Source organism: Ursus maritimus, unplaced genomic scaffold (assembly GCF_017311325.1).
Source record: "Ursus maritimus isolate PB19 unplaced genomic scaffold, ASM1731132v1 scaffold_32, whole genome shotgun sequence".
Lineage (NCBI taxonomy): Eukaryota > Metazoa > Chordata > Mammalia > Carnivora > Ursidae > Ursus > Ursus maritimus.
Genome location: NW_024425786.1, coordinates 17,966,637 through 17,986,987, shown reverse-complemented (window position 1 = coordinate 17,986,987; position 20,351 = coordinate 17,966,637). Strand labels below are relative to the sequence as shown.

At 50.8% G+C, this 20,351-nt stretch overlaps 1 protein-coding gene across 4 annotated transcripts in view; it reads right to left on the bottom strand.

Moving 5' to 3' along the window:
• NIPAL3 (NIPA like domain containing 3) overlaps window positions 1-20,351 on the bottom strand; it is a 65,386-nt gene that overhangs the window by 27,305 nt on the left and 17,730 nt on the right. For 3 of the 4 annotated variants that reach the window (XM_040618980.1, XM_008694590.2, XM_008694591.2), the window contains exons 3-9: window positions 15,971-16,039; window positions 14,232-14,403; window positions 11,502-11,561; window positions 8,800-8,945; window positions 4,656-4,752; window positions 2,462-2,597; window positions 517-605 (exon numbers count right to left, since the gene is read on the bottom strand). In XM_040618980.1, coding sequence (XP_040474914.1) covers window positions 517-605; window positions 2,462-2,597; window positions 4,656-4,752; window positions 8,800-8,945; window positions 11,502-11,561; window positions 14,232-14,403; window positions 15,971-16,039 — 769 coding nt within the window. Of the gene's footprint in view, window positions 1-516; window positions 606-2,461; window positions 2,598-4,655; window positions 4,753-8,799; window positions 8,946-11,501; window positions 11,562-12,034; window positions 12,269-14,231; window positions 14,404-15,970; window positions 16,040-20,351 lie in introns of those variants that run through there. The other variant, XM_040618981.1, reaches the window with a different exon arrangement.

The window sequence follows — 20,351 nt, the reverse complement described above, 5'->3', positions numbered from 1 at the left end:
GCCACGTAAGAAAGAAAAAAAAGTAGGGGTGGAGTAGAAGAAAGGGGAACTATAAAAATGATGACAGGTTACCCACCACCTATTATGTCACAGATGTTCATTTAGTCATAACCTCTAGAAATTATAGGAAGAAATCTGTGGTCACTTAGTCAGTGGAGCTAGCAGACGATGGCAGAAGTTGTTAAAGAAACCTTGTACAAGCTGTACCGAGTACATATTGGACATTCACTTCTGGGAGGTGAGTCTTATTGCTCCCGTTTTACGAACGTGGAACCGAGGCTCAGAGAGGTTAAGGGATTTTCCTAGAGCCACACAGCTCTGTGTCTGTGCTGGGGCGCAAACCCACGTCTCTCTGGCTCGAATGGACTTTCTCTATGAAACCATATACAACTCTGACAGGTAGAACACGTCAGCAGGACTGGCCTTTGGACAGAGACAGAGCCTCATCCCTCCACACTGGGGTAACGTCGCTGCTGCTAAGGGAGGAGACGGAAATCTAGCAGTCGCCACCCTTACCTGCTGTGATGGCAACAGTAGTGGACAGGATGTAGCCCACGCTGGCAATCAAAGAGGAGTCGTACAGCTGCGAGGCTTGACTTAAAAACCTTCAATACAAGAGCACTCTGGTCAGTGGGCATGTCAGACAGGCTGAGGTGAGAGCCGGTGACAGTAGGCTCAGCTTGCAATATGAAGACAACACGTGAAAGAAAGATGCCATCCCGGTGCATCTCTGGGTCTGGGGTCCACGCTTCGCTCCCATTTGTCCCCTGGACACAGAGCCTGCGGTTCACCGCCATCCCCAGGGCGGCCATGCCTTCCCGGTCTCATGCCTCTCACCACATGGTTCTCGTCGCCCGAGATGCCCTTCTCCTCACGTCGGTGTTCCCTGCAAGTCCACCCCCTCCCTACAAAGGGCCGTCCTGTTCTCGCAAACAGTCCAAGAAACTCTTACAGCCCTTATCACAGTTTGCCTGTTGCTGTCATTATTTTTTTTTAAACACATTTTCCTCTTAATGAAAAAATAATGCGCTCACTGCAACAAATGCAGGAAAAAGAGAGAGAGAAAATTAGAATCATTCCTCCTCTCTCCACCTACAATCTACACGCCCTCATTTCGGAATATATTCTTTGTCCATTCTCTACGTGGTTGCTTGTATCATGACAGACTTCCCACTTGACTGTACTCGTCCGTTTACAGGGCTGGGAGTGCTCCGAGGACAGTGACTGTTGCTCCTGCCTCCGTGCGGCCCTCGGTGGCTGTGTGGGTGTGCGGATGTGTGCTGCCTGGGTGAGTGGGAAGCTCCCCAGGAGGCGGGTGGGCACTGACTCTCCTCTGTAACCCTGGAGTGCTCAGCGTGGAGCCTGGTGCTGGGATGGCTCGGGGTGATGACCAGAATCTCTGTAGTAGGACTCAGGACAGTAATAATCCACATAATAATAGCCATCATAATCGTGAAAGAGGCTGAGATTTTCGGGAGGTTATCCTGGGGACGGCACCGAGAGCTTCATGCTTCTCTTAGAGAGGGGCTGCTGTTATTCTCAGTTGCGGACAAGGAATCTGATCTTAGAGAAACTAAGGCAGAGGCCTGGAGCGGAGGGGTGAGGGGCGAGGGGTGAGGGCCATGGGATGGGGAGCCTGATGCCAGGGTTCATATCTCAGCCCTGCTTCTTCGGTTTCTCAAATGCAAAATGATGATGGTATCATTGGCTTCAAAGGGGTTTTGGGGCGGGGAGTCAAATGAGTTTAAGTTCATGTGAAAGTGGGGTGTGGGAGTGGCTTCCCCTGGGGCCCCCACAGCAGCGGTCACTCCAACAACTGCTGGAGGCCACCGCTGGGGGATGGTAAGCCCAGGCCGCCAGGGTCCCGGGGCCTGCCTTGCCCAGGATCAATCAGCCTTGCGTGCCATACTGAGCCCTGTGTCATTCACCTTCCTGTCCCCAACAGGGCCATCCCAGGCCCTCCCCGGCCCTCTGCAGAGCACTGGGTCTCAGGTGGGAACAAGGCCCAGGCCTACCCTCAGGACCACCGCTTCTGAGAGAGAAACGATCTTCTCTCTGGGGAAGATTCCTTGAGGACAAGAAATGACAACTTGCTATGTCCCGCCTAGCAGACCAAGAGGTGCCTCATGGGGACCACAGAGCTTCTTCTAGAGTCCCTGAGACAGACGCCTGTCTTGGAGCAGGGGGAAGTGAGGCTGCCTCTGATAGCACGCGTCTCCCCATTTGAGGCAGAGAGAAAAAGACATCCGCTGCAGGTTTCGTCTTTCGAGCGGCACAGAGTCCCTCCATGGGACAACTTAGCAAATCAGCGACCGCTCCCTCCACAGTGTGTGCTGGACCCTGGTGACAGGCTGTGTCTGAACGTTCTCCCCTCCCGACAGCTTCAAAAACAAAAGAAATCAGGCCCAAGAAATGGAAGAGCCCCCAAAACGTGGTGAGGCCCGGCAGGAAAGACACTCACGCGGCCTGGTAGACAGCGGTGGCCACCATGCACGCGAACATCACGTAGAAGATGGGGGAGTCGAGCTGCAGGTGGCCCTGTATGGACAAGACGAGCATCCCGGCCACGGCCTTCACCGTCACCACCGTCATGGAGCCTGCAGAGGGTGCGCGGGGACGTTGGGAGGCCGTCAGATCCTGAAGGTCAGTTTACGACCCCAAAGGACGTGGTGAAAAAGATGGAGGGAGCACGGGCAGGGCCGCCCCAGGGATGGCGAAGACGCCACGGGCAGCGGATCTCACGCTCTTTCCGCGAGCTGCCCCGATCCGCGTCTCCGTCCCAGGAGAGAGGGAAGGAAAGTACCCACAGGCGCTTCCCAGTGTCACCTCTGAACTTCAGCAAGAAAGGGCGTTGAGTTTCTGTCTCTCAACAGCAGGGCAACGGCCCTGTGCCTGGACCATGCTGGGAGGTCAAAATCATCCTTAAGGGATACACGAACTTTGAGTATCATTCGCACGGCAATCACAGGGAAAAAACATGTGGTGTGTCCAGAGCTCTCGCTCTCTCTTTTTTTTAATGCTCACTCACTTGTATTTTTAAAAAACATTTCATTAGACAGAGATCTCCAAGTGTTTGGGAACCCTACCTTCAGGCACATGCACGTACTTTTCCAAAATACAGGTGTTTGTGCATTTTAAAGTGATACACACGTAACACTGTGCTTATAGGGCGTGCACGTTACAAAGCAGGGGCCGGGATATCACCGCTCACCTCACCGTGGAGACCGCTGCTTTCCCTGGTGCTGCAGAAATGGCTGCCAACTGTCCGACCCCCACTGCCCAACCCCCTCCCGGCCAAAGCGGGAGTTCAAAGAAACCAGGTACCCAACTCTGGGTACAAATGAAGCCCCTTATTCTGGCTGAAGGGTTCTGCTTTCCTGTTTTTCTCGGCTTCTGCTCGTTTTCCCTCTTGCTAACAGCCCATCACACACAGCGGCTTCTGGCTCCCCCCCGCCCCCCCAGCGACCTAGATGACCGTTTCCAAACATCAGCAGTCAGTTAGGACAGGCACTTTCATGAGGGTGTCCCTGTTAGTGAGAAGGGGACAGAGGGAGAGTGGCCAATGTGCCTTAGAACCTTCTGGCCTCCCTAAACGCCAGAGAGGACATTTGGGGACCGTGATGTTCCAATCTGCTTTGAAAACAAGATCACCAAGGATTGGACCACCAATATCAGCTACTCCAGGGACAAACGTCTAAAGTGTTATGCTCAGTGAAAGACGCCGGTCACAAAAAGCCACATATGATAGGGTTCTGTTTATACTGTATGCTTTCAACAGGTGAATTTTACGGTCTGTAAATTATAGGTCAATAAAGGTGTTTTAAAAATATCAAAATAATGCAAGCTTGTCCTGCGGTGGCCCCTCTCTGTGTGGCTGAGGGGTGGGGTAGAGTGGGGGCTCGGTGTGGGAGGGACAGAAGACCAACAACGGGTCCCGGGCCCTCGTGCCCATCTCATTTAACCCTGCTCTCCCCCTGAGGTCTGGGCGTTCTATGCCGATTTTGAGAGGACAGTGCGGCTTAAACAGGAGGGAGTCGCCGCCCAAGGCCAGCGTCCCCAGGAGGCAGCAGGAGGGTGTCCCCACCTCTTCCCCTGGAAGCTTGGGTACTTCTCACAGCTCTGTGCCGGGTCAGGCCTCGCCTCGGTCTGACTGGGGAGCCGTCTCCCACCTGGCACCCGCCCCTCCAAAAGGAGAGAAAAAAAGCGAGAGAGCAAACTGGGTTCCTGCTTTTGAATCCAGAACTCGTTCCTAGCCTGGCAGGTTTACCTGAAGCCCTAAGGACCCAGTTGTCGGAGCCTGTCCGCCTCTACTTCTCTGAAATCACCTCTTGGCCCGCCTCACCCTTCCTCTGCGTCCTCTTCACCGTGACCCTCACTGCCCCAACGTGTCCCTCTCCTAGGTATTCGTCTACTCACTTACTGGCCGCTCCTCCCTTCGGAACAGAGGCCCCGAGGGCAGGGGGCTGTCTGTCTCGTTCACCCCGTGGCCGGTTTCCTGCACCATTCCTGGCACGGAGGGGACTCTGGGTATTCAAGCAAGGCCACTGAACACAGTCAGCTGCCTGACAGGACTGACGGAAGCCGCCTTACATCCGCGGGGACCTCGTGGTGCTACCAGGCGGTGGCCACATGCAACCACCCAGACCCCCACTTACCGAGTAATGCCACCAGGAGAAGAATCACGATGATGTTGTGGGCGTTCTTCTCCTTGTAGAAGTAGAGCAGGAAGCAGAACAGGATGATCTCCACGAGCTACGGAAAGCAGCAAGGGGCGGTCAGCGGGGCGGGGACCTGGCCAGACTGGGAGACGCTGGGGGGTCAGCAGGGCCCAGGGACCCGGGCAAGACTGGGAGACGCTGGGGGGTCAGCGGGGCGGGGACCCGGGCAAGACTGGGAGACGCTGGGGGGTCAGCGGGGCGGGGACCCGGGCAAGACTGGGAGACGCTGGGGGTCAGCGGGCGGGGACCCGGGCAAGACTGGGAGACGCTGGGGTCAGCGGGCCAGGGACCCGGCAAGACTGGGAGACGCTGGGGGGTCAGCGGGGCGGGGACCCGGGCAAGACTGGGGACGCTGGGGGTCAGCGGGGCGGGGACCCGGGCAAGACTGGGAGACGCTGGGGTCAGTGGGGGCGGGGACCCAGCCAGACTGGCAGACGCTGGGGGGTCAGCAGGGCCCAGGGACCTGGGCAAGACTGGGAGACGCTGGGGGTCAGCGGGGCGGGGACCCAGCAAGACTGGGAGACGCTGGGGGGGTCAGCAGGGCCGGGGACCCGGGCAAGACTGGGAGACGCTGGTGGCCTGGGCTGGAGCTGACGCTGCCGAAGTCACGGACCCTCAGGACTGAAAAGGAACTGAACAGCCAGCATCTCCCAAACCACTGACAGACTTCCCGTGGAAAAGGAGGGGATTCTGAATGAACTCCGCGGGAATCTCCACCCCCTGGGTAACACCAACAAGGGGTTCACCTCGGAGCTTTGAAGGTGATGTGCGGGCCCCACACGCACCCTGTCTTAGATGGCCAGGATCCATCGGGCTAAGAAGGTTTCTTCCCACTTCGCTGCTCTGTGGGTAACCCCATTAAAACTGAAGGTCGGTCAAAGAGGGAGACCCTTGCTCACTGAGGAGAAGAGCTCTCTGGGTTCCGCGGACAAGTAAACACACCCCCATCCCCTAACCACGCCTCCAGTGTGTGCGGCTCCATAGGGGAGAAAGACAAGGACATCTGGAGTCAGGGAGGCCAAGTTTGAAACCAGATCTGCTTCTAAAATAGTCGCATGACCCTGGACAAGTCACTTAGCTTCTCTAAACCTCAGTTACCGCCTCCGTGAAACGGGGATAATGATTCTTCCTTTACAGGGCCATGACCACTGCTAATACTTAATGAACTCATAAATACACCAGGCACCATTCTGAACATCGTATCTGTACTAAACTCGTTCAATCAGCACAGTGATTCTATGAAGCAGGTGGGGGAAGCTATTCAAAGGGCAGAAGTTCTGAACCTGGACGGTCTGGCTCCAGGGCCCGTGCGCTTTCCCGCGAGGCTACACGGCCTAAACTCAGGAGGCCTCGGGCCTGGGGCTTAGGAGGTGCTCTGTCAGTAGAATCTTCTACTAGACAGGCAAGTGGGAAGTCGGAGTTCCCTTCTGGCCTTAACAACTGTCCTTTCTACTCCTTATGGGCCCAGACATTTGGCAGTATTTTCCCGAGAAGTCAGGCCAGCGCCAGCAGCCAGCAGAATGAAAGCAGCGAACTTTGACGGTGGCTCAGCTCCATTTGCCTACCCCAACCTCCCACCGAAATGTATTTACCCTAACAACCGACGCAGGAACATTAATGGGCATTTAGAAAATTTTTTAAATTCCTCATAATTAGAGACCTTAAAGAAAAAACAACCCAGCTGTTTTCATTTTCCTGTTTCTTCCTGTCTCTGTTGCCGTGAATACATATTTTATCTACTTGTCATCACAGTCAACGCACAATTTTGTGCTAGGCTGTTTTTAGTCACCAAAAACAATTCCTGTATTTTATGATGTTATCATAATTATCTTTAATTGCTGCAGAATACACCATCAAGCGGGGGAGTTACTCATCAACACTCCCAACCATCGGGCGTGCACTCAGGGGGCCCGGTTTTCCAATCATTCTTCATGATGGTTAAATGCATGCTGGAACCACGCTTGGCCTTCTGCTGCAAGATGGCTGTGTAGACGACCTTGAGTTCTGGGAGCATGTCTCCCTCCTTCCCTCCTTCCCTCTTTCTTTCCTCCCTCCCTGTCTTTCTGTCTTTCTTGAAGCATAGTTGACACACAATGTCACATTAGTTTCAGGTGTAGGACACGGGGCCTGGACAACTCCATCAATTCCCTCTGGTATGCTATGTTCCCAGTGTACCCACCGTCAGTCTGATATCCACAATGTTTGGCCCCCAGCAGACAATAAATATTCACTGAATTTGATCTGGCCAGATCTCTCTAGCTGGCACTGTTAGGGCGCAACAGAGTTACTCAATTCAGAGGACTGAAAGCCATCAGGGGGAGGGACAAAAGCAGGGAAAGTATGTGTCTGTTTTGCAGAACAAACAGCTCCCACCACGGAGAGGTGTGGCCAGGGACTCCCTTGGACACCCCTGGCGAGAGCCGCAGGCCCATGCCTGCACAGAAGCCCCCTCAGTTGCCCTAAAGTTACCTTTACCTTTACCTCATCCTAATACTAAGCTCTCCTCCTATGGGAGGGGTTTTCTGCCATGTTTTTTGAACTTACAATGTATGCACCAGCGTGCTGACATGCTGAGCATGCGCAATTGAACCAAAGTACCTACGTAGCAGAAAATGTGTAAGTTTCTTAATGTATCCAGCTCCGTGCCCATGAGCGCCTGGCCTCTGCATAAAAGCTCCCCTCCGCTAACCCCAACGGGAGACGGTGCTTTGAGAGCAATCTCCCTGTCTCCTTATTTGTGACAAGGAATGAAAGTTCTTTGCTTTTAACACTTCCTCGGGTTGTGTTCCATTTGCACCCCAAGCAGCCGTCCTCCTTGACGTCGGTTACCCAGCACACGGAAGGAAGACAAACCGAGTGGGTCACTGGGCATCTGCGAAGTGCTGGGTGATTTCCACACCACCTCGCGTCTCCCAGCCACCAGCCCCAGTCCAGCGACTCCCACCAGCGCACAGAGAAGCAGGCCTCGCTTCCGGGTAGGTGACTTGGCCAAGGCCACACAGCACGTGATAGATTCAAGCCCAGGGCTCCCTGAGAGAAAAGCCTGTATTCTGGGGTTAAGCTTTCTCTGAAGAGGGGGGGTTCTCTGGCCCCGTCCTGCAGCTGTTTCTCCACGCCAACCAGCTGCATGCTGGGGTGGCTAGAGGCAGGGAGATGACCCAGTCCCAATCCTGGGGAAATCTATCTTCTGTCTTGCGAGCAAACTGAGGAAAAAGAACATTCCAGGCCTATAGAGCAGTGCCAGGCTGCTCGTGCCAGAGAAAAACAGTGACTGCCTTCATCAGCAAGTCATGGTAAAGGAAGCCGGGTTTTCGATTCCAGCTCTGCTGTCACGGGACTCTGGGCAGTCAGCCAACCTCCCTGAGCTTCAGTTGTCTCATCCATAAAATGGGGAGAAAAACATTTACCCTATAGGGTGATTGGGAGCATTTGAGATGATACATAGGGAAGTATTTTGCATGGTACCCAGCTTGGAACAGCAATAGATAGCAGCTGCTTGATCAAATACCTAGATGCTTCCTCCATCAGTTTATCTGTAGACCTAACATGGGACATAATTGGGGGTGGGAGTGTAGGAGACCATTTCAGTGTCTCCTGTGTTTCCACCAGCTTCTATCAGCTGTGTGATACCGGGAAAAGTAAATAAGTAACATGTCTATGGCTGTTTAAAATTTGAACTGTTTTCTTACCATAAAAGTCTTAAATACTCACTGTAGAAATTTCGGATGATGCATAAAGACAAAGGTGAAATGAAAACTCAATCATAATTCCAGCTCCCAGAGACAACTGTGGATCGAACTGCCGTTCTGTATTCTGTATCTTTAGCGATACAGTATATATACACACCTATGCTATCTCAAAAAACTAAAGTTATCATATTATCTATGCAGATCTAGACATTACTCGGAGCATAAGTGAAAACAGCATTTCCCCGTGAACCACATACTCTCCCCAAGCACGGTCTTCGCTGCTGGGAAATACATCATGATTCTCTTGAATCCCCTATTGCTGGAGACTCAGGTCCCCAGGTTCTAGGACCTGATTGCTTCCTCCTGCGGGGAGGACCAGTCGCTTCTCTTACCATGTACAAGAGAAAAGGCCAGCTCACGAGGTGCCTGGTGATGTTCTCGCCCGTCATCTTCTCGTGACTGTTAGGTGCGAATGTCACCAGCAAGTAGGTGCCCACGATGGCCAGACCGCAGCCAACGAAAGACAAGACGTAGCGCCCTGCAGGGAAGGGGGTTGGCTGTCACAGGCTCACTGCAGGTGCAGGCTTCAGGCCCGTATGTGTTTCTAGGGCAACACGTGATGACCTGCTATTTCTGGTTTTTCTTCACTTTACAAATAGATCATCCCCCTTATTGTTATTTTAAAAAATAACATTTAGGAGTGCCTGCATGGCTCAGTGGGTTAAGCATCTGCCTTCGGCTCAGGTCATGATGACAGAGTCCTGGGATCGAGCCCCACATCGAGCAGGGAGCCTGCTTCTCCCTCTCCCTACTTGTACACACACACTCTCTCTCTGTGTGTGTCAAATAAATAAATAAAATCTCTAAAAAAAATAAAATAAAATAATGACACTTAGTGTTAAAAAAGTTCAGTGAAGTATGACATGTATACCAAAAGTGCTCAATGAATTCTCGCAAAGTGAACATACCCATGTAATCAGCACCCAGTTCAAGAAAGGGAACGTTAGCAGGACCCCAACATCCTCACTCGTTGTGTCCCCTTCCGATCACTAGACCGCAGCCCCAGGGTAGCACTGACTTCTACCAGCACTGGGAGTTGGCCTGGTTCTGTACTTTCTATAAGTGGACTCGTACTGTCTGATTTCTTGTGTCTGTGTCCGTGTAAGATCATGTGTGTGAGTTTGTGAGATTCTTCTGTACCCTGGTGTGAGTGTCGGGGTGGTTCCTTCATTCTCACGCCCCTACGGTTGTGGTATAATGCATCCATTCTGAGGCTGACGGGCTTTAAATCTCTCCAGGGTTATAACAAATACTGCTGCTATGAGCACCCTTGTGCGTGTCATTTGGAAAACCCATGGCCTGTATTTCTGTTGGGTATGAAACTAGGAGTGGGAATTCCCGGGTCAGGGGATATGTGGACCTTCAGCTTCGTAGTTACTATTAAATGGTTTTCCAAACTGGTTGCACCAATGGCCACTCCCACCAGGAAAGTATTAGAGTGAGACTGCCTCCTTTTTTCCCGTTCACGGTAGCCATTCTGCTACTGAACCATAGTTTCAGTGTGCATTGTACAGGGAAGCTTTGCAAGTTAGAATCACTTTATGGGCAACATAAAAAACCAAATATAACAAAACCTCACAAGCAAACCTTCAGAGCCTACCACGTACCTTTTAGAAATGACCTTATCATTTCCCATCTTCTAGTTAACCTACTCCCAAGGGACCGGTCCAAATACTACCAAAATTCTATTCCACAGACCTGTCAGAGACTGTTAGTGGGGCCTGGGAGTCCCCCGACTCTTCCCCTGGGTCCTGTCACACTCCAGCTGAACCCTGTGGATTTCGTCCAGCCCAGACCTGGGCAAGCTGCAAAGGGCTGTGAGTTCTGAGCCACACATGGTGACCACAGGCCTCTGGATTTTTCTGGATAGAACTAACTACACATTTCATTCTACTGCCTCCCAAAAATGTGATACCACATTAAATGTCTTTAATTCTCATTCTAGGCCTCATAAGGTGCCCCCAAAATAGTTTTTCAGTTTTTCAATGAATGAATGAACCATGGTTAAACTCAATAATAAGTTCTGTGCTAAGATATACAAGTGTGTTGTCTTAAGTTTTCTTCAGGCAGGGAAAAGTCTTACTCATCTCCATTTCACACCATGTCTCTGGTGTACAGCACAGGTCTAGCAACGGGTGAACGTTTGCCGAATTTGATAGAATTTTAGGTAGGACAGCCATGTACAGTCGTACAAGTTGTTCACTGCATAAAAGCACCTAGCTGAAGGGGTGAGAAAGGCTAAAATCTACCCATGCTCTGCTCCCTGAGGCATGTGCCCACGGAACCACAGATGCCCAGAGGGGCCATCTTTTTTTAATTCACATAGGGCACTGCCTGGACTAGCAGGTCTTTTATACCAGGACTTTCTAGAATGAGCCTGGAAGGAACATAAAACTACACTGGTCTCAGAACCAGCCCCGCTACCCCTGTACCCGGCCTCTGCCGTCAGAACCACCGCAAATCATTCTGAGTCTTTTGGTCTTGGCATTGTATATTTGCTCAGCCGGAGCTCTTCTTTTTTCAGTGTAAGATTCTTTTCTTTTTCAGCCTCCTGGCCCCATCTTGCTCTTATCCTGTACCAATGATTCAGAACAGTGGGTCCCAAACCTGGCTGCCTGAGCGAGTTCACCCGGCTGTGTGCCGAAGCCTCACGCTCTAATCCAGCTTGCGTAAGTAGCAAAGATTAACTTCCGACCTCCATGTTCCTTTCCCGTTGGCTTTAAAACTCATTTAGGTAAAGAGGGTGCCTTTTATCAGGCCTCCTAAAATCCCAACAACAGATGCTCAATAAATATTGATTGGATGGAATGAAATCAAGCCCCTTTTCGCAAGTCTCACGATGATTCTGCTGTGTAGCCAGATTTGGGAACGACCGATGAAAAAACCCCGCTCTCGGGAGCCTGACGAGGGTGGGATAGGCAACACAGAACGGAGCACGAGACAGATGATCTCTAAACCGGGGCGAGCTGGTTTTACAATGAACAAACCGCACAAGCACAGAAATAAGAACAGGGGCTCGAATCAGTGAACTTACTCAGAAAGTCTTTAGGTTTCCATTTTTCTTTGATGAATATGATTCCTATGATGGCGCTAGCTATAAAAAATACAAGCACAGGGAAAAGAAAATTGAGGCAGCTATCAGTCCAGTGGAGTCCCTTCGCCCTGGCCCTGGGGTTGACTCATTTGCCTTAGCGCTTGGGACTTCCTAACCTCTCCCTCTGGCTCCCCCAAACTCAGTCCTTCTGGTTCCTCTGTTAGTCCATCTCAGAAAGGGAGGCTCCTCTCTGAGCCTTCCTGAGGATTTCTACAAGTCCGGGAGCACTGGTGTGGAGTAGTTGCGAGGAGACAGGTGATTTGCACAAGTTATTTTTGGCACGTCTACCCGTTAAGGTGGGTGCCATTATCATGTCCATCTGAAAAACGGGACACTGAGGCCAGGAGAGGGAAGGGAGCTGCTCGGGACCGTGCAGCTGGTCAGGACTGCTGGAGCCCAGGGCTCTCGCTCCTTTCATTGCCGTGATGGCCTCTGACACTCTCCCTCTGGTTCTCTTCTCTCCTCAAACTTACTTGTCACTGCCCGGAGGGATGGGGCTGGCATTACTGTGAACAGACCCGAATGGCTCTTCTCAGCTCTGCCTCTCCGGCTGTGTGTCCTGGGGTGAGTCACTACCGGGGAGTCTCAGTCTGGATCCGGCTCAGGCCAGCTTGCTGCTTGTGAAATACTCAGGGAACCGCCGTAGCGTGAGCGGCCACGGCGGTGGGCTTTACGCCACATACATCAGAAACACCACAAATGGGGTCTTCCTTTTCTCCTTTCCTGCTTTTCTGCCCCCTCCTTCCTTCCCTTCTCCCTCCCTCCCTTCCCCCACTGCCTCGCCCTCTTCTTTTTCTTCTCTCGTTTTCTCCCTCTCTCTGAATGTTGGCTCATCAGCACACCCCTGAGAGCACCTCCTTCTCTGAGTTATAAGGGCAATTAAAGGCGATAATGCATAGAAATCATGTGTCCACAGGAAATGCCCAATAACTGAGCTGTTATTACTACTGAGTACCTGGAGTAGCAACCGGTAAGTAACAGGTACCCAACAAATGGTGGTGATTACTTTCATATTTATTTCTTTTTAATATCATTTTTCACTGGGTGACTTAAGAAGGTCTGAGAGCCCCTTAATTTCTAGCGACTGATACCTGAGAACCCATCAGTCTACTTCAGTCTCTTATTTTTAGGAATTTGATTAGGTGAATTACTAGAGTACTAAAATTCGGAGGCAAATATTTAAGCACTTGGTCACCTGTTTCTCATTGTGAGGAAAGGTTCCGAAGCCTTTTCAGAGGTCAGCAACGGGCAGAGGGCAAACCTCAATCCCTGTCGGGGCGGCACAGTGATACACACACAGAAAGTGGGCCAGAGAAGACAAGGAACGGCTGGGCCTGGGGATGGCTGCTTGCCTCAACTAAAGGCATTCCGATTATATTATATTATATTATATTATATTATATTATATTATATTATATTATATTATATTTTTTCAAAATTCTTTATTTAAATTCAGCTTAGCTAACATATACTGCATTGTTAGTTTCAGGGGGTAGGATTTAGTGACTCATCAGATGCATATAACACCCAGTGCTCATTACATCGCGGGCCCTCCTGCACGCCCATCGCCTAGTTATCCCTTCCCCCTGGACCCTCTACTCTACGGTCAGGTTATATTTTAAAACAATAACGTGTAGAAAAGAGCACAGTATGTTGGAAGGCCTCCCTCGTCTTGTGGGCTGTGAGGGTACAAACCCTGGTCAAGAAACAGAGGGACTCTTCATGGGATCGGGAAAAGCAAATAGGTTTCCACTTCTTTGCCAACTCCTGGTAACTGGGGGGACTGCCTGAAGCTCTGAGAATTCTCACTATGAAGGGACGCTCTGACCGATGACATCTGCTGCGGGCACAGGTGGGGTGCATGGTTGCTGAGCTTACCTGTGGGGTAGAAGGGGCCCTCTTAACTGCAGGAGGAAAAAGACTACTCAAAATACTTTTTGCTTTAAGGGCAGGGAAGAGCTTCAAGGCCGTGTGGGGCCTGCCAGCAAATGGAAGGAAACATTTCAACCCAAGTTCACGGTCCCCGCGCCTGTGTTCACTAATCAACATCTTTTCTTTAAGAAGAAAATAATTCTTTTTTTCCTAATTCTACTTTATTTGTGGAATGCGGACATCAAAACTCCTTCGTCTTTTCCTTAGTTCAAATGTTCTGAGAGACTGGTTCAGGGATTACAGAAATCACAGAGAAATGGCAGGTGAGAAAGTAAACAATGCTTTAGAGGTGGTGTCAGCTGACGTAAAAAGATCAGAGAATAAGCTGAATGTGCATCTGTTAGAGATGTAAGATATCTGAACGCTACAAAAGCTTTGGTTATCTTGACAGAGTTCGGATGAAAGCTGCAAGTTTGTATCTTCCTTCTGCAGTCGAAATAGAAAGCAATTCTGATAAACTTCCTGAATCTTAACCAGATTAGGGAGCCAGACCATCCTGCACCCCAGCCCTGCCGCCCTGTACCCGTTTCCTCATCTGTAAAGTGGGGATCATGACAGTGTCACCCTCAAAACGGAGGAGTAGAAGAATTCATATCCATAAAGTGCTTAGTGCAGGGCCGGTGCGTGTGAAGCCCTTCCTAAGGGTTAGTGACATTACCAAGCTGCTTTGTTTACTGAGTATGGTGGCCGCCCGGGCAGGTGGGTCCCAGGGAGCGGTGGCAGGGACCGGGGTCTTACCTATCACGGAGACGGCGCTGAGGGGCACGATCAGCGAGAGCGGAGCGAAGGCGTAGGAGGCGAACACGCCCAGCTCACCCAGCAGCATCAGGAACAGCCCCAGCCACCATGTCTTGGTCTTGAAATAGGCCCGGGGGTCCTTGGAGCCTGCCAGGCGGATGTGGCAGTACTTCTAGAAATCCAGGAAAGAAGGCGATTTGCCCAGATATTTGGGGAAAAGGAGCTATGATGTCTGTATCCCAAATCTACCCCTCACTTTTATTTGGAAACATGTGTCAGGTTTTTTTTTTGGAGTCCTGGCTCAGAGAAGAGGCAAGCAGTCCCGATCTCAGTACCAGGTTGTCACTCTAAGACAGCTGTTCTCACACTGGCTGGGAAGCCTCAGACACTCCCCGGGGAGGCCTGGAAATGTGCATTTCTAACGCACAACACAGGCAGCGTGCGGTCTGCAGTGGGAGCCGGGGTCTAGGACGCCGCCCCATGTTCGTCCGGCTTTGGGTTGAGTGTCTTCCTCTAACTACAATGCCCCGAAGTCCCCACACCTGGGGTGTCTGCTTGGCCGCACTCCCTTCTATAGACGAGCTGGCAGCTCTGCTGGGCAGCCCGGGGGTATCCGTGGACCCTGCACCCCCTCAGGTGGATACTTGGCCCAAGTCTGGCCAGAAGTCTTTGTTCTGGAAATGTGCACTTGGGATGTAGAAAGTGGGGTGGTGACCAAGGAGAGCGGGGCAGTCATGTTGACGTAAAGGCCCACCGCTGCCACGTGCGGGGGACCGTGATGAGGGCTGCATAGAAGCAGATGCGGAAGCAGAGACGCTGCTCTGTAGGAGCAAGAGCATGAGCCAGACAAGCGGCCAGGACACCACGTGGCCTCAGAAACTCACGGGCACACTCTGGCACACGGGCGTGCGTGCAGCCGAGATGTACCAGGTTACCCACGCGTGTTCGCGTCTCTGATCCAGGGAGGGAGAGCGCTTCTCCGCAGCTAGAAGCTGGGCAGTGCCGCAGAGAGGAGTGGGCCAGCGCGCTGTAGGATTTAACCCGTCTGCAGGTGTCAAGCCTCAGTGCGGGTGTCCCAGAGCAGTCCCCGAGACCGGACTTGGGAGGAGGTAGTTGCTTTGGGAGGTGATTCCAGAAGACACAGGAAGGGAGTGGGAAAGTGAGACGGAGAAGGGAGCAGACCAGTGGAGGGTGCAGAGTGAGTGCCCTGGGCAACGGGGGCTCATCCCACTGGGGACCCTCTGGGAAACCCTGTGAACTCAGCTCAGAGTCATGCTACCAGAGGATGGTAGCCCGGGGCATTTACCCACGGACTCCCATCCCCCTCTGGCCAAAAGCTGCCCCGGGGGCAATAACCACCATGGCTGTCACCCAAGTCACACATGCCCGTGGAACCAGTTCCCGTGGTGCCCTCAGGAGGTCCTCAATCTATCAGCGTGCTCCAAACCACAGCTGCAGGCCAGCTCAGATGGGCCAGCTGGCTTGGCTGCCCCAGGCACTCCAGGAACTTCTAAGTAATAGAGAGCGCCGTCGTCAGAATTGAGGGGGGGGTAGGGGGATGACGTGGCGGCCAAGACACTAGAGAGATTCTGGAACAACCCACAAGGGATTGTCCTAGGCCCAGCCCAGGAATGGAGTAGGCAACGTCCCACAGTGAGGAGGCAGCTGGGCCTGCCCTAGACACCCCGGCTGATCAGCTGTCTCTCTGCTCCCAGTCAGTGCTAGGGACTGAGACTTACCTGTAGGTTAAGTGCAATGCTGACCACAAGGTGCCCGAAAATCGCCAAAAGGGCGCCGATCAAGTTTTCCTGTAAGGAAAGTTCATAGGAGCAGATGTGAGCTGGGTCTAAGTTAAAGGGCCTCGGGGCACATAGGAACCCCCACTGTTTGCTGTCCCAAAACAAAGGCAGAAAAACATCCCCCACAAAGCCACATCCCAGGCTTCTATTTGGAATTTTACGGTTTACTACTCAAGGTTAATGCGGCTGCCTTGTTGGTTTACAAAACACTGCCCTGAGCTGGACACTTCCAGAAAGCAATGTCCTCTGCCCTCCAGTCACAATGACCTGATAAGGCCTAAATCGGCTCTGCTCTTCCCTTAATGTACGGACTCACTGCAGTCTTGCGCAGGAAAGCAACACTCAGAAATCAGAATTTACAAGAGAAACACAGGCGGGGGTACTGTTTGCCATTTTATCAATGGAGCCTTCATGTTCCCAGAAGGGTCTCAATGAAACTCTTTAAACTGGCTAACTTGCTTCGGGCATTTTTAATGATTTCATTTATAAACATTTAACTTCCGTCACCTTAAGAATAAGGTTCAGATTCTTTAGCATGGCGTCTTCTTTTAACTTGAAAAGACAATTACCAGACATATATTCATCGTACAATAATTAGGAAATATAAAGAAATGACAGGAAGAAGAACAATCACAACAAAACAGAAAAGCCCCCTTAATTCTAAACCCAGAGCTAACTACGGCAAACATTTTGTTATTATAAACGTTTTTCTTCTTCTTCTAAAACTTTTTTCTGTCCATAAATTCAGATATGAATGACAATGTTATAGTTTATTTTATAAAAATAAGATCATAATCTGTTTTTAACCTATCCTTTTACTTAAGATATTATAAATACATTCCCCTTTCAGGCATATTTAATTAATTTTTTAAAAAATATTTTATTTATTTATTTGAGAGAAATAAGAGAGAGTGAGAGAGCATGAGTTCGAGGGGAGGGCAGAGGAAGAGGGAGAAGCAGACTCCCCGCCGAGCAGGGAGCCCGACACGGGGCTCCATCCCAAGTCCCTGAGATCATGACCTGAGCCGAAGTCAGACCCTTAACCAACTGAGCCACCCAGGTGCCCCTAATTCATCATTTTTAATAAATACCAAATAACTCCTCATTTGGATGTGCCATATTTTATATCATTGCTTTTCCATTGTTGGATACTTAGGCTGTTTCTTTTTTTTTAAACACCGTTGTGATCGAATATCCCAGTGCACACATTTTTGTGCATTTATGAGGATGACTCCGTTGGGATAAATTCTTAGAAGGAGGACTGCTGGGTCAAAGGGCACTTGCCTCAGCATTTTTTTTTTTTAAAAGATTTTATTTATTTATTCGACAGAGATAGAGACAGCCAGCGAGAGAGGGAACACAAGCAGGGGGAGTGGGAGAGGAAGAAGCAGGCTCATAGCGGAGGAGCCTGACGTGGGGCTCGATCCCAGAACGCTGGGATCACGCCCTGAGCCGAAGGCAGACGCTCAACCGCTGTGCCACCCAGGCGCCCCTTGCCTCAGCATTTAAATAGCCACACTATACTATATCCCCCACACACCCTCCAGGTTTTTTTCACCACTAAACACCAAAGAATGTTCTATCTTAGCCAAATATGAATCCTCCCTGCCCCGCATGGGCCTTTTCCAACTCCCCCTTTGCTCAAGAAGTTCCTCCCTGTGAAATCTGCCAGTTCTTCAAGGCCTGGCCTGGGCGCTAGCAAATCAAGAGTGAACAAGACAAAGGGTCTTGCAGTTTATCCAGAAGACAGGTAATTAGCAGGCGTAAGGCAGGAAGTCAACCTTCTGTCCTCTCTGCCCCCCATTTCCCTGGAATGCTGGGGACCTAGACAGCTAAGAAGGCGATCGGCTGTAGATTAGGGTGGAAGGAGGGAGGGGTTATTTACTGATGGAAACCACCATGGCTGTCCTTGACTTTGTCCCCAGCAAGGTGCAGCATTGCAGAATAAAGGAAAGATGCTGAGCGGAGAACCAGGAGACCTGGGTTCTAGGTCCAGCTCTGCTGCCTCATCACAGCATGACCTTGGATGAGTCCCTTCCCCTCATCAGGCTTGTATGTCCCTGTCTGGAAAATGTAGATGCTGGCCCAGATAACCTCCAAGGGACCTTCCAGCCCTCACCAAAGCCCCTGGGCAGGGCCAGACTGCCAACAGAAACCAGGCGAAGGACCAGGCCAGGCAGGAAACTGACTTATCTTCGTTCCACTTTGTGCAACAACTCATTAATAGAAGGTCACTGGGGGCATCTCATGGACCCAAGGGAGCTGGCTTCCACTTCTTCCCAAGATGGCTCTCATAGCCTGAGATGCACTTCCTTGGTCCTTCTCCATCTCTGTTTTGTGTGTTTTTGTTGTCTCTTCTCAGGCAGAATTAAGCAGAAACCAGGTCTATCCTGTAGGATCACAGGATCTCAGAGCTGAAAGGGTCAATGGAGATCGACCAGGCCGGGGTTTCCCTGACTGCATTCGTAGAGATGTCAATGGAGCTCGGAGGCAAAAAGCACAACATGGTTACGTAAGTTTGGGAAACAACAGATCCTCAGTCCACTGCTTGGAGGCCCACAGTGCCCTGAAGGTTAGAGGCTCTCCCAGGCAGGTCCTCCTTGTCCACCCCAGGTGTCCCAAACCGACGAGGCTCTAGAACTCTCAGTCTGCAGACATCTGTGATGCTCACACCCGCCATCTTAGCCACATTCCCTTTCTTTTGTTAATAGCACCCTGATTTTGCTGTGGAGCACTACCCCACGCCCCCAATTCTCCCTGTACGGTCTTGTTGGGACTGTCATTCCAAGTGCTCCATCCTCCCCTGGACCACGATGGGCCTATGACCCAAACTTGACCCACGCCAGGCAGGTCAGAAACTCTCTCTGGGGTCCAAATCTTTTTTTTTTTTTTTTTTAAGAAAGTGTACAAGTTGGGCGGGAGGGGCAAAGGGAGAGGGAGAGAGAGAATCTTAAGCAGGCTCCACACTCAGCACTCAGCATGGAGCCCAATACGGGGCTCAATCTCACAACCTGGAGATCATGACTGAGCTGAAATCAAGAGTCAGATGCTTCCCTGACTGAGCCACCCAGGTGCCCCTCTGGGGTCCAAATCTTGAACAGAGAAGCATGAAGCCTGAAAGAAGTCTGGGTTCATTGCTGCCCAAGGCCATGCCTGGGCAAGTCAGGTCCCAGGAGCCATCCTGGTGCCCATGACTTCCAGAAGCCTGCTTTTCTAGCTCTTCCTTCCATTTTGGAAACAGTCCCACGTCTTTTTTGCTTAAGAGCTGGTTTCTTTTACTTGCCCCACAGAGCTAACTGAGTCAATGCTTCACCGTACATGGTTTGGGAACATCTTTATAATTAGTCCAACTCCTAGTAAGCATGAATGTTCATTTCTTCGTCTTTGTCTTCTTAGGGGGATGGCTTTTGCAGACAAAAAAAGGCTATCTGCATTACTTTGATTCCTTAAAAAAATTATATTGGCTATAAAAGTAACAGATTCATGAATCTAGTTTCGTTTAAACAAAATCTTACCAGGGAACTAAGAAACTTGTAAGTCTAATAAACTGCACTTACGAATATAAGGAATCTGATCTCTTAAACAGTCCAGTGCTCTTTACCTACAACACATTCTATTATCCCTTTCAATTTAAAAAGCAAATTACAGAACTTCTGCTTCCAGCAAGATGGAGTAGACTTATATTTTCCTGTGCTTCCTGCTCTGTACCATTGGAAACCTTGGACATTATATAAAAGCAAACACAGGACAGCTCTGAGAGGTGGACAGAAGAAGGCAGACAGGCTAGGGAGCTGGGGGCCTGAGGAACGACATGGTGGTGGGTTCCCTGGGTCTTCTCTTTACCTCACAAACCTCAAACTTGAAGCTGAAGAAACAGGCAACTTGGAGTATCAACAAGTATAGACAAAAAAGCTCTAAGAGAGCCTGTGTTCTCTAGTCAAATGACCAGGAGATGAGCAGCCAAGCAAGACAGAAAACTTTAAGACAAGTCCTGTTCCAAACATCACAGGAAAAAAAAAAAAAAAAAGATACCCCCCCACCCCCACACCAGCATAAGCCAAGTAGGGGGCTAGATTTCCAGCCTTTCATGGCTATAACAAGGCACCTCAACTCACAAGCTGGGATTATCAGAGAAAGCCAAGGAGGGATCTGGGGTCGAGTGATGAGGCACCCCCTGTCCCCACAGAGTGAGAAGAGCCCACATGGGGAGCCTGGACTTGTACCCCCAGCTGGCAGCAATGATGCACCCTTCTCCTACTGGGTGGTGTCAGTGGGGGCCTGGTGGAGAGACAGGACTTTTACCATTATACTTTCACAATTA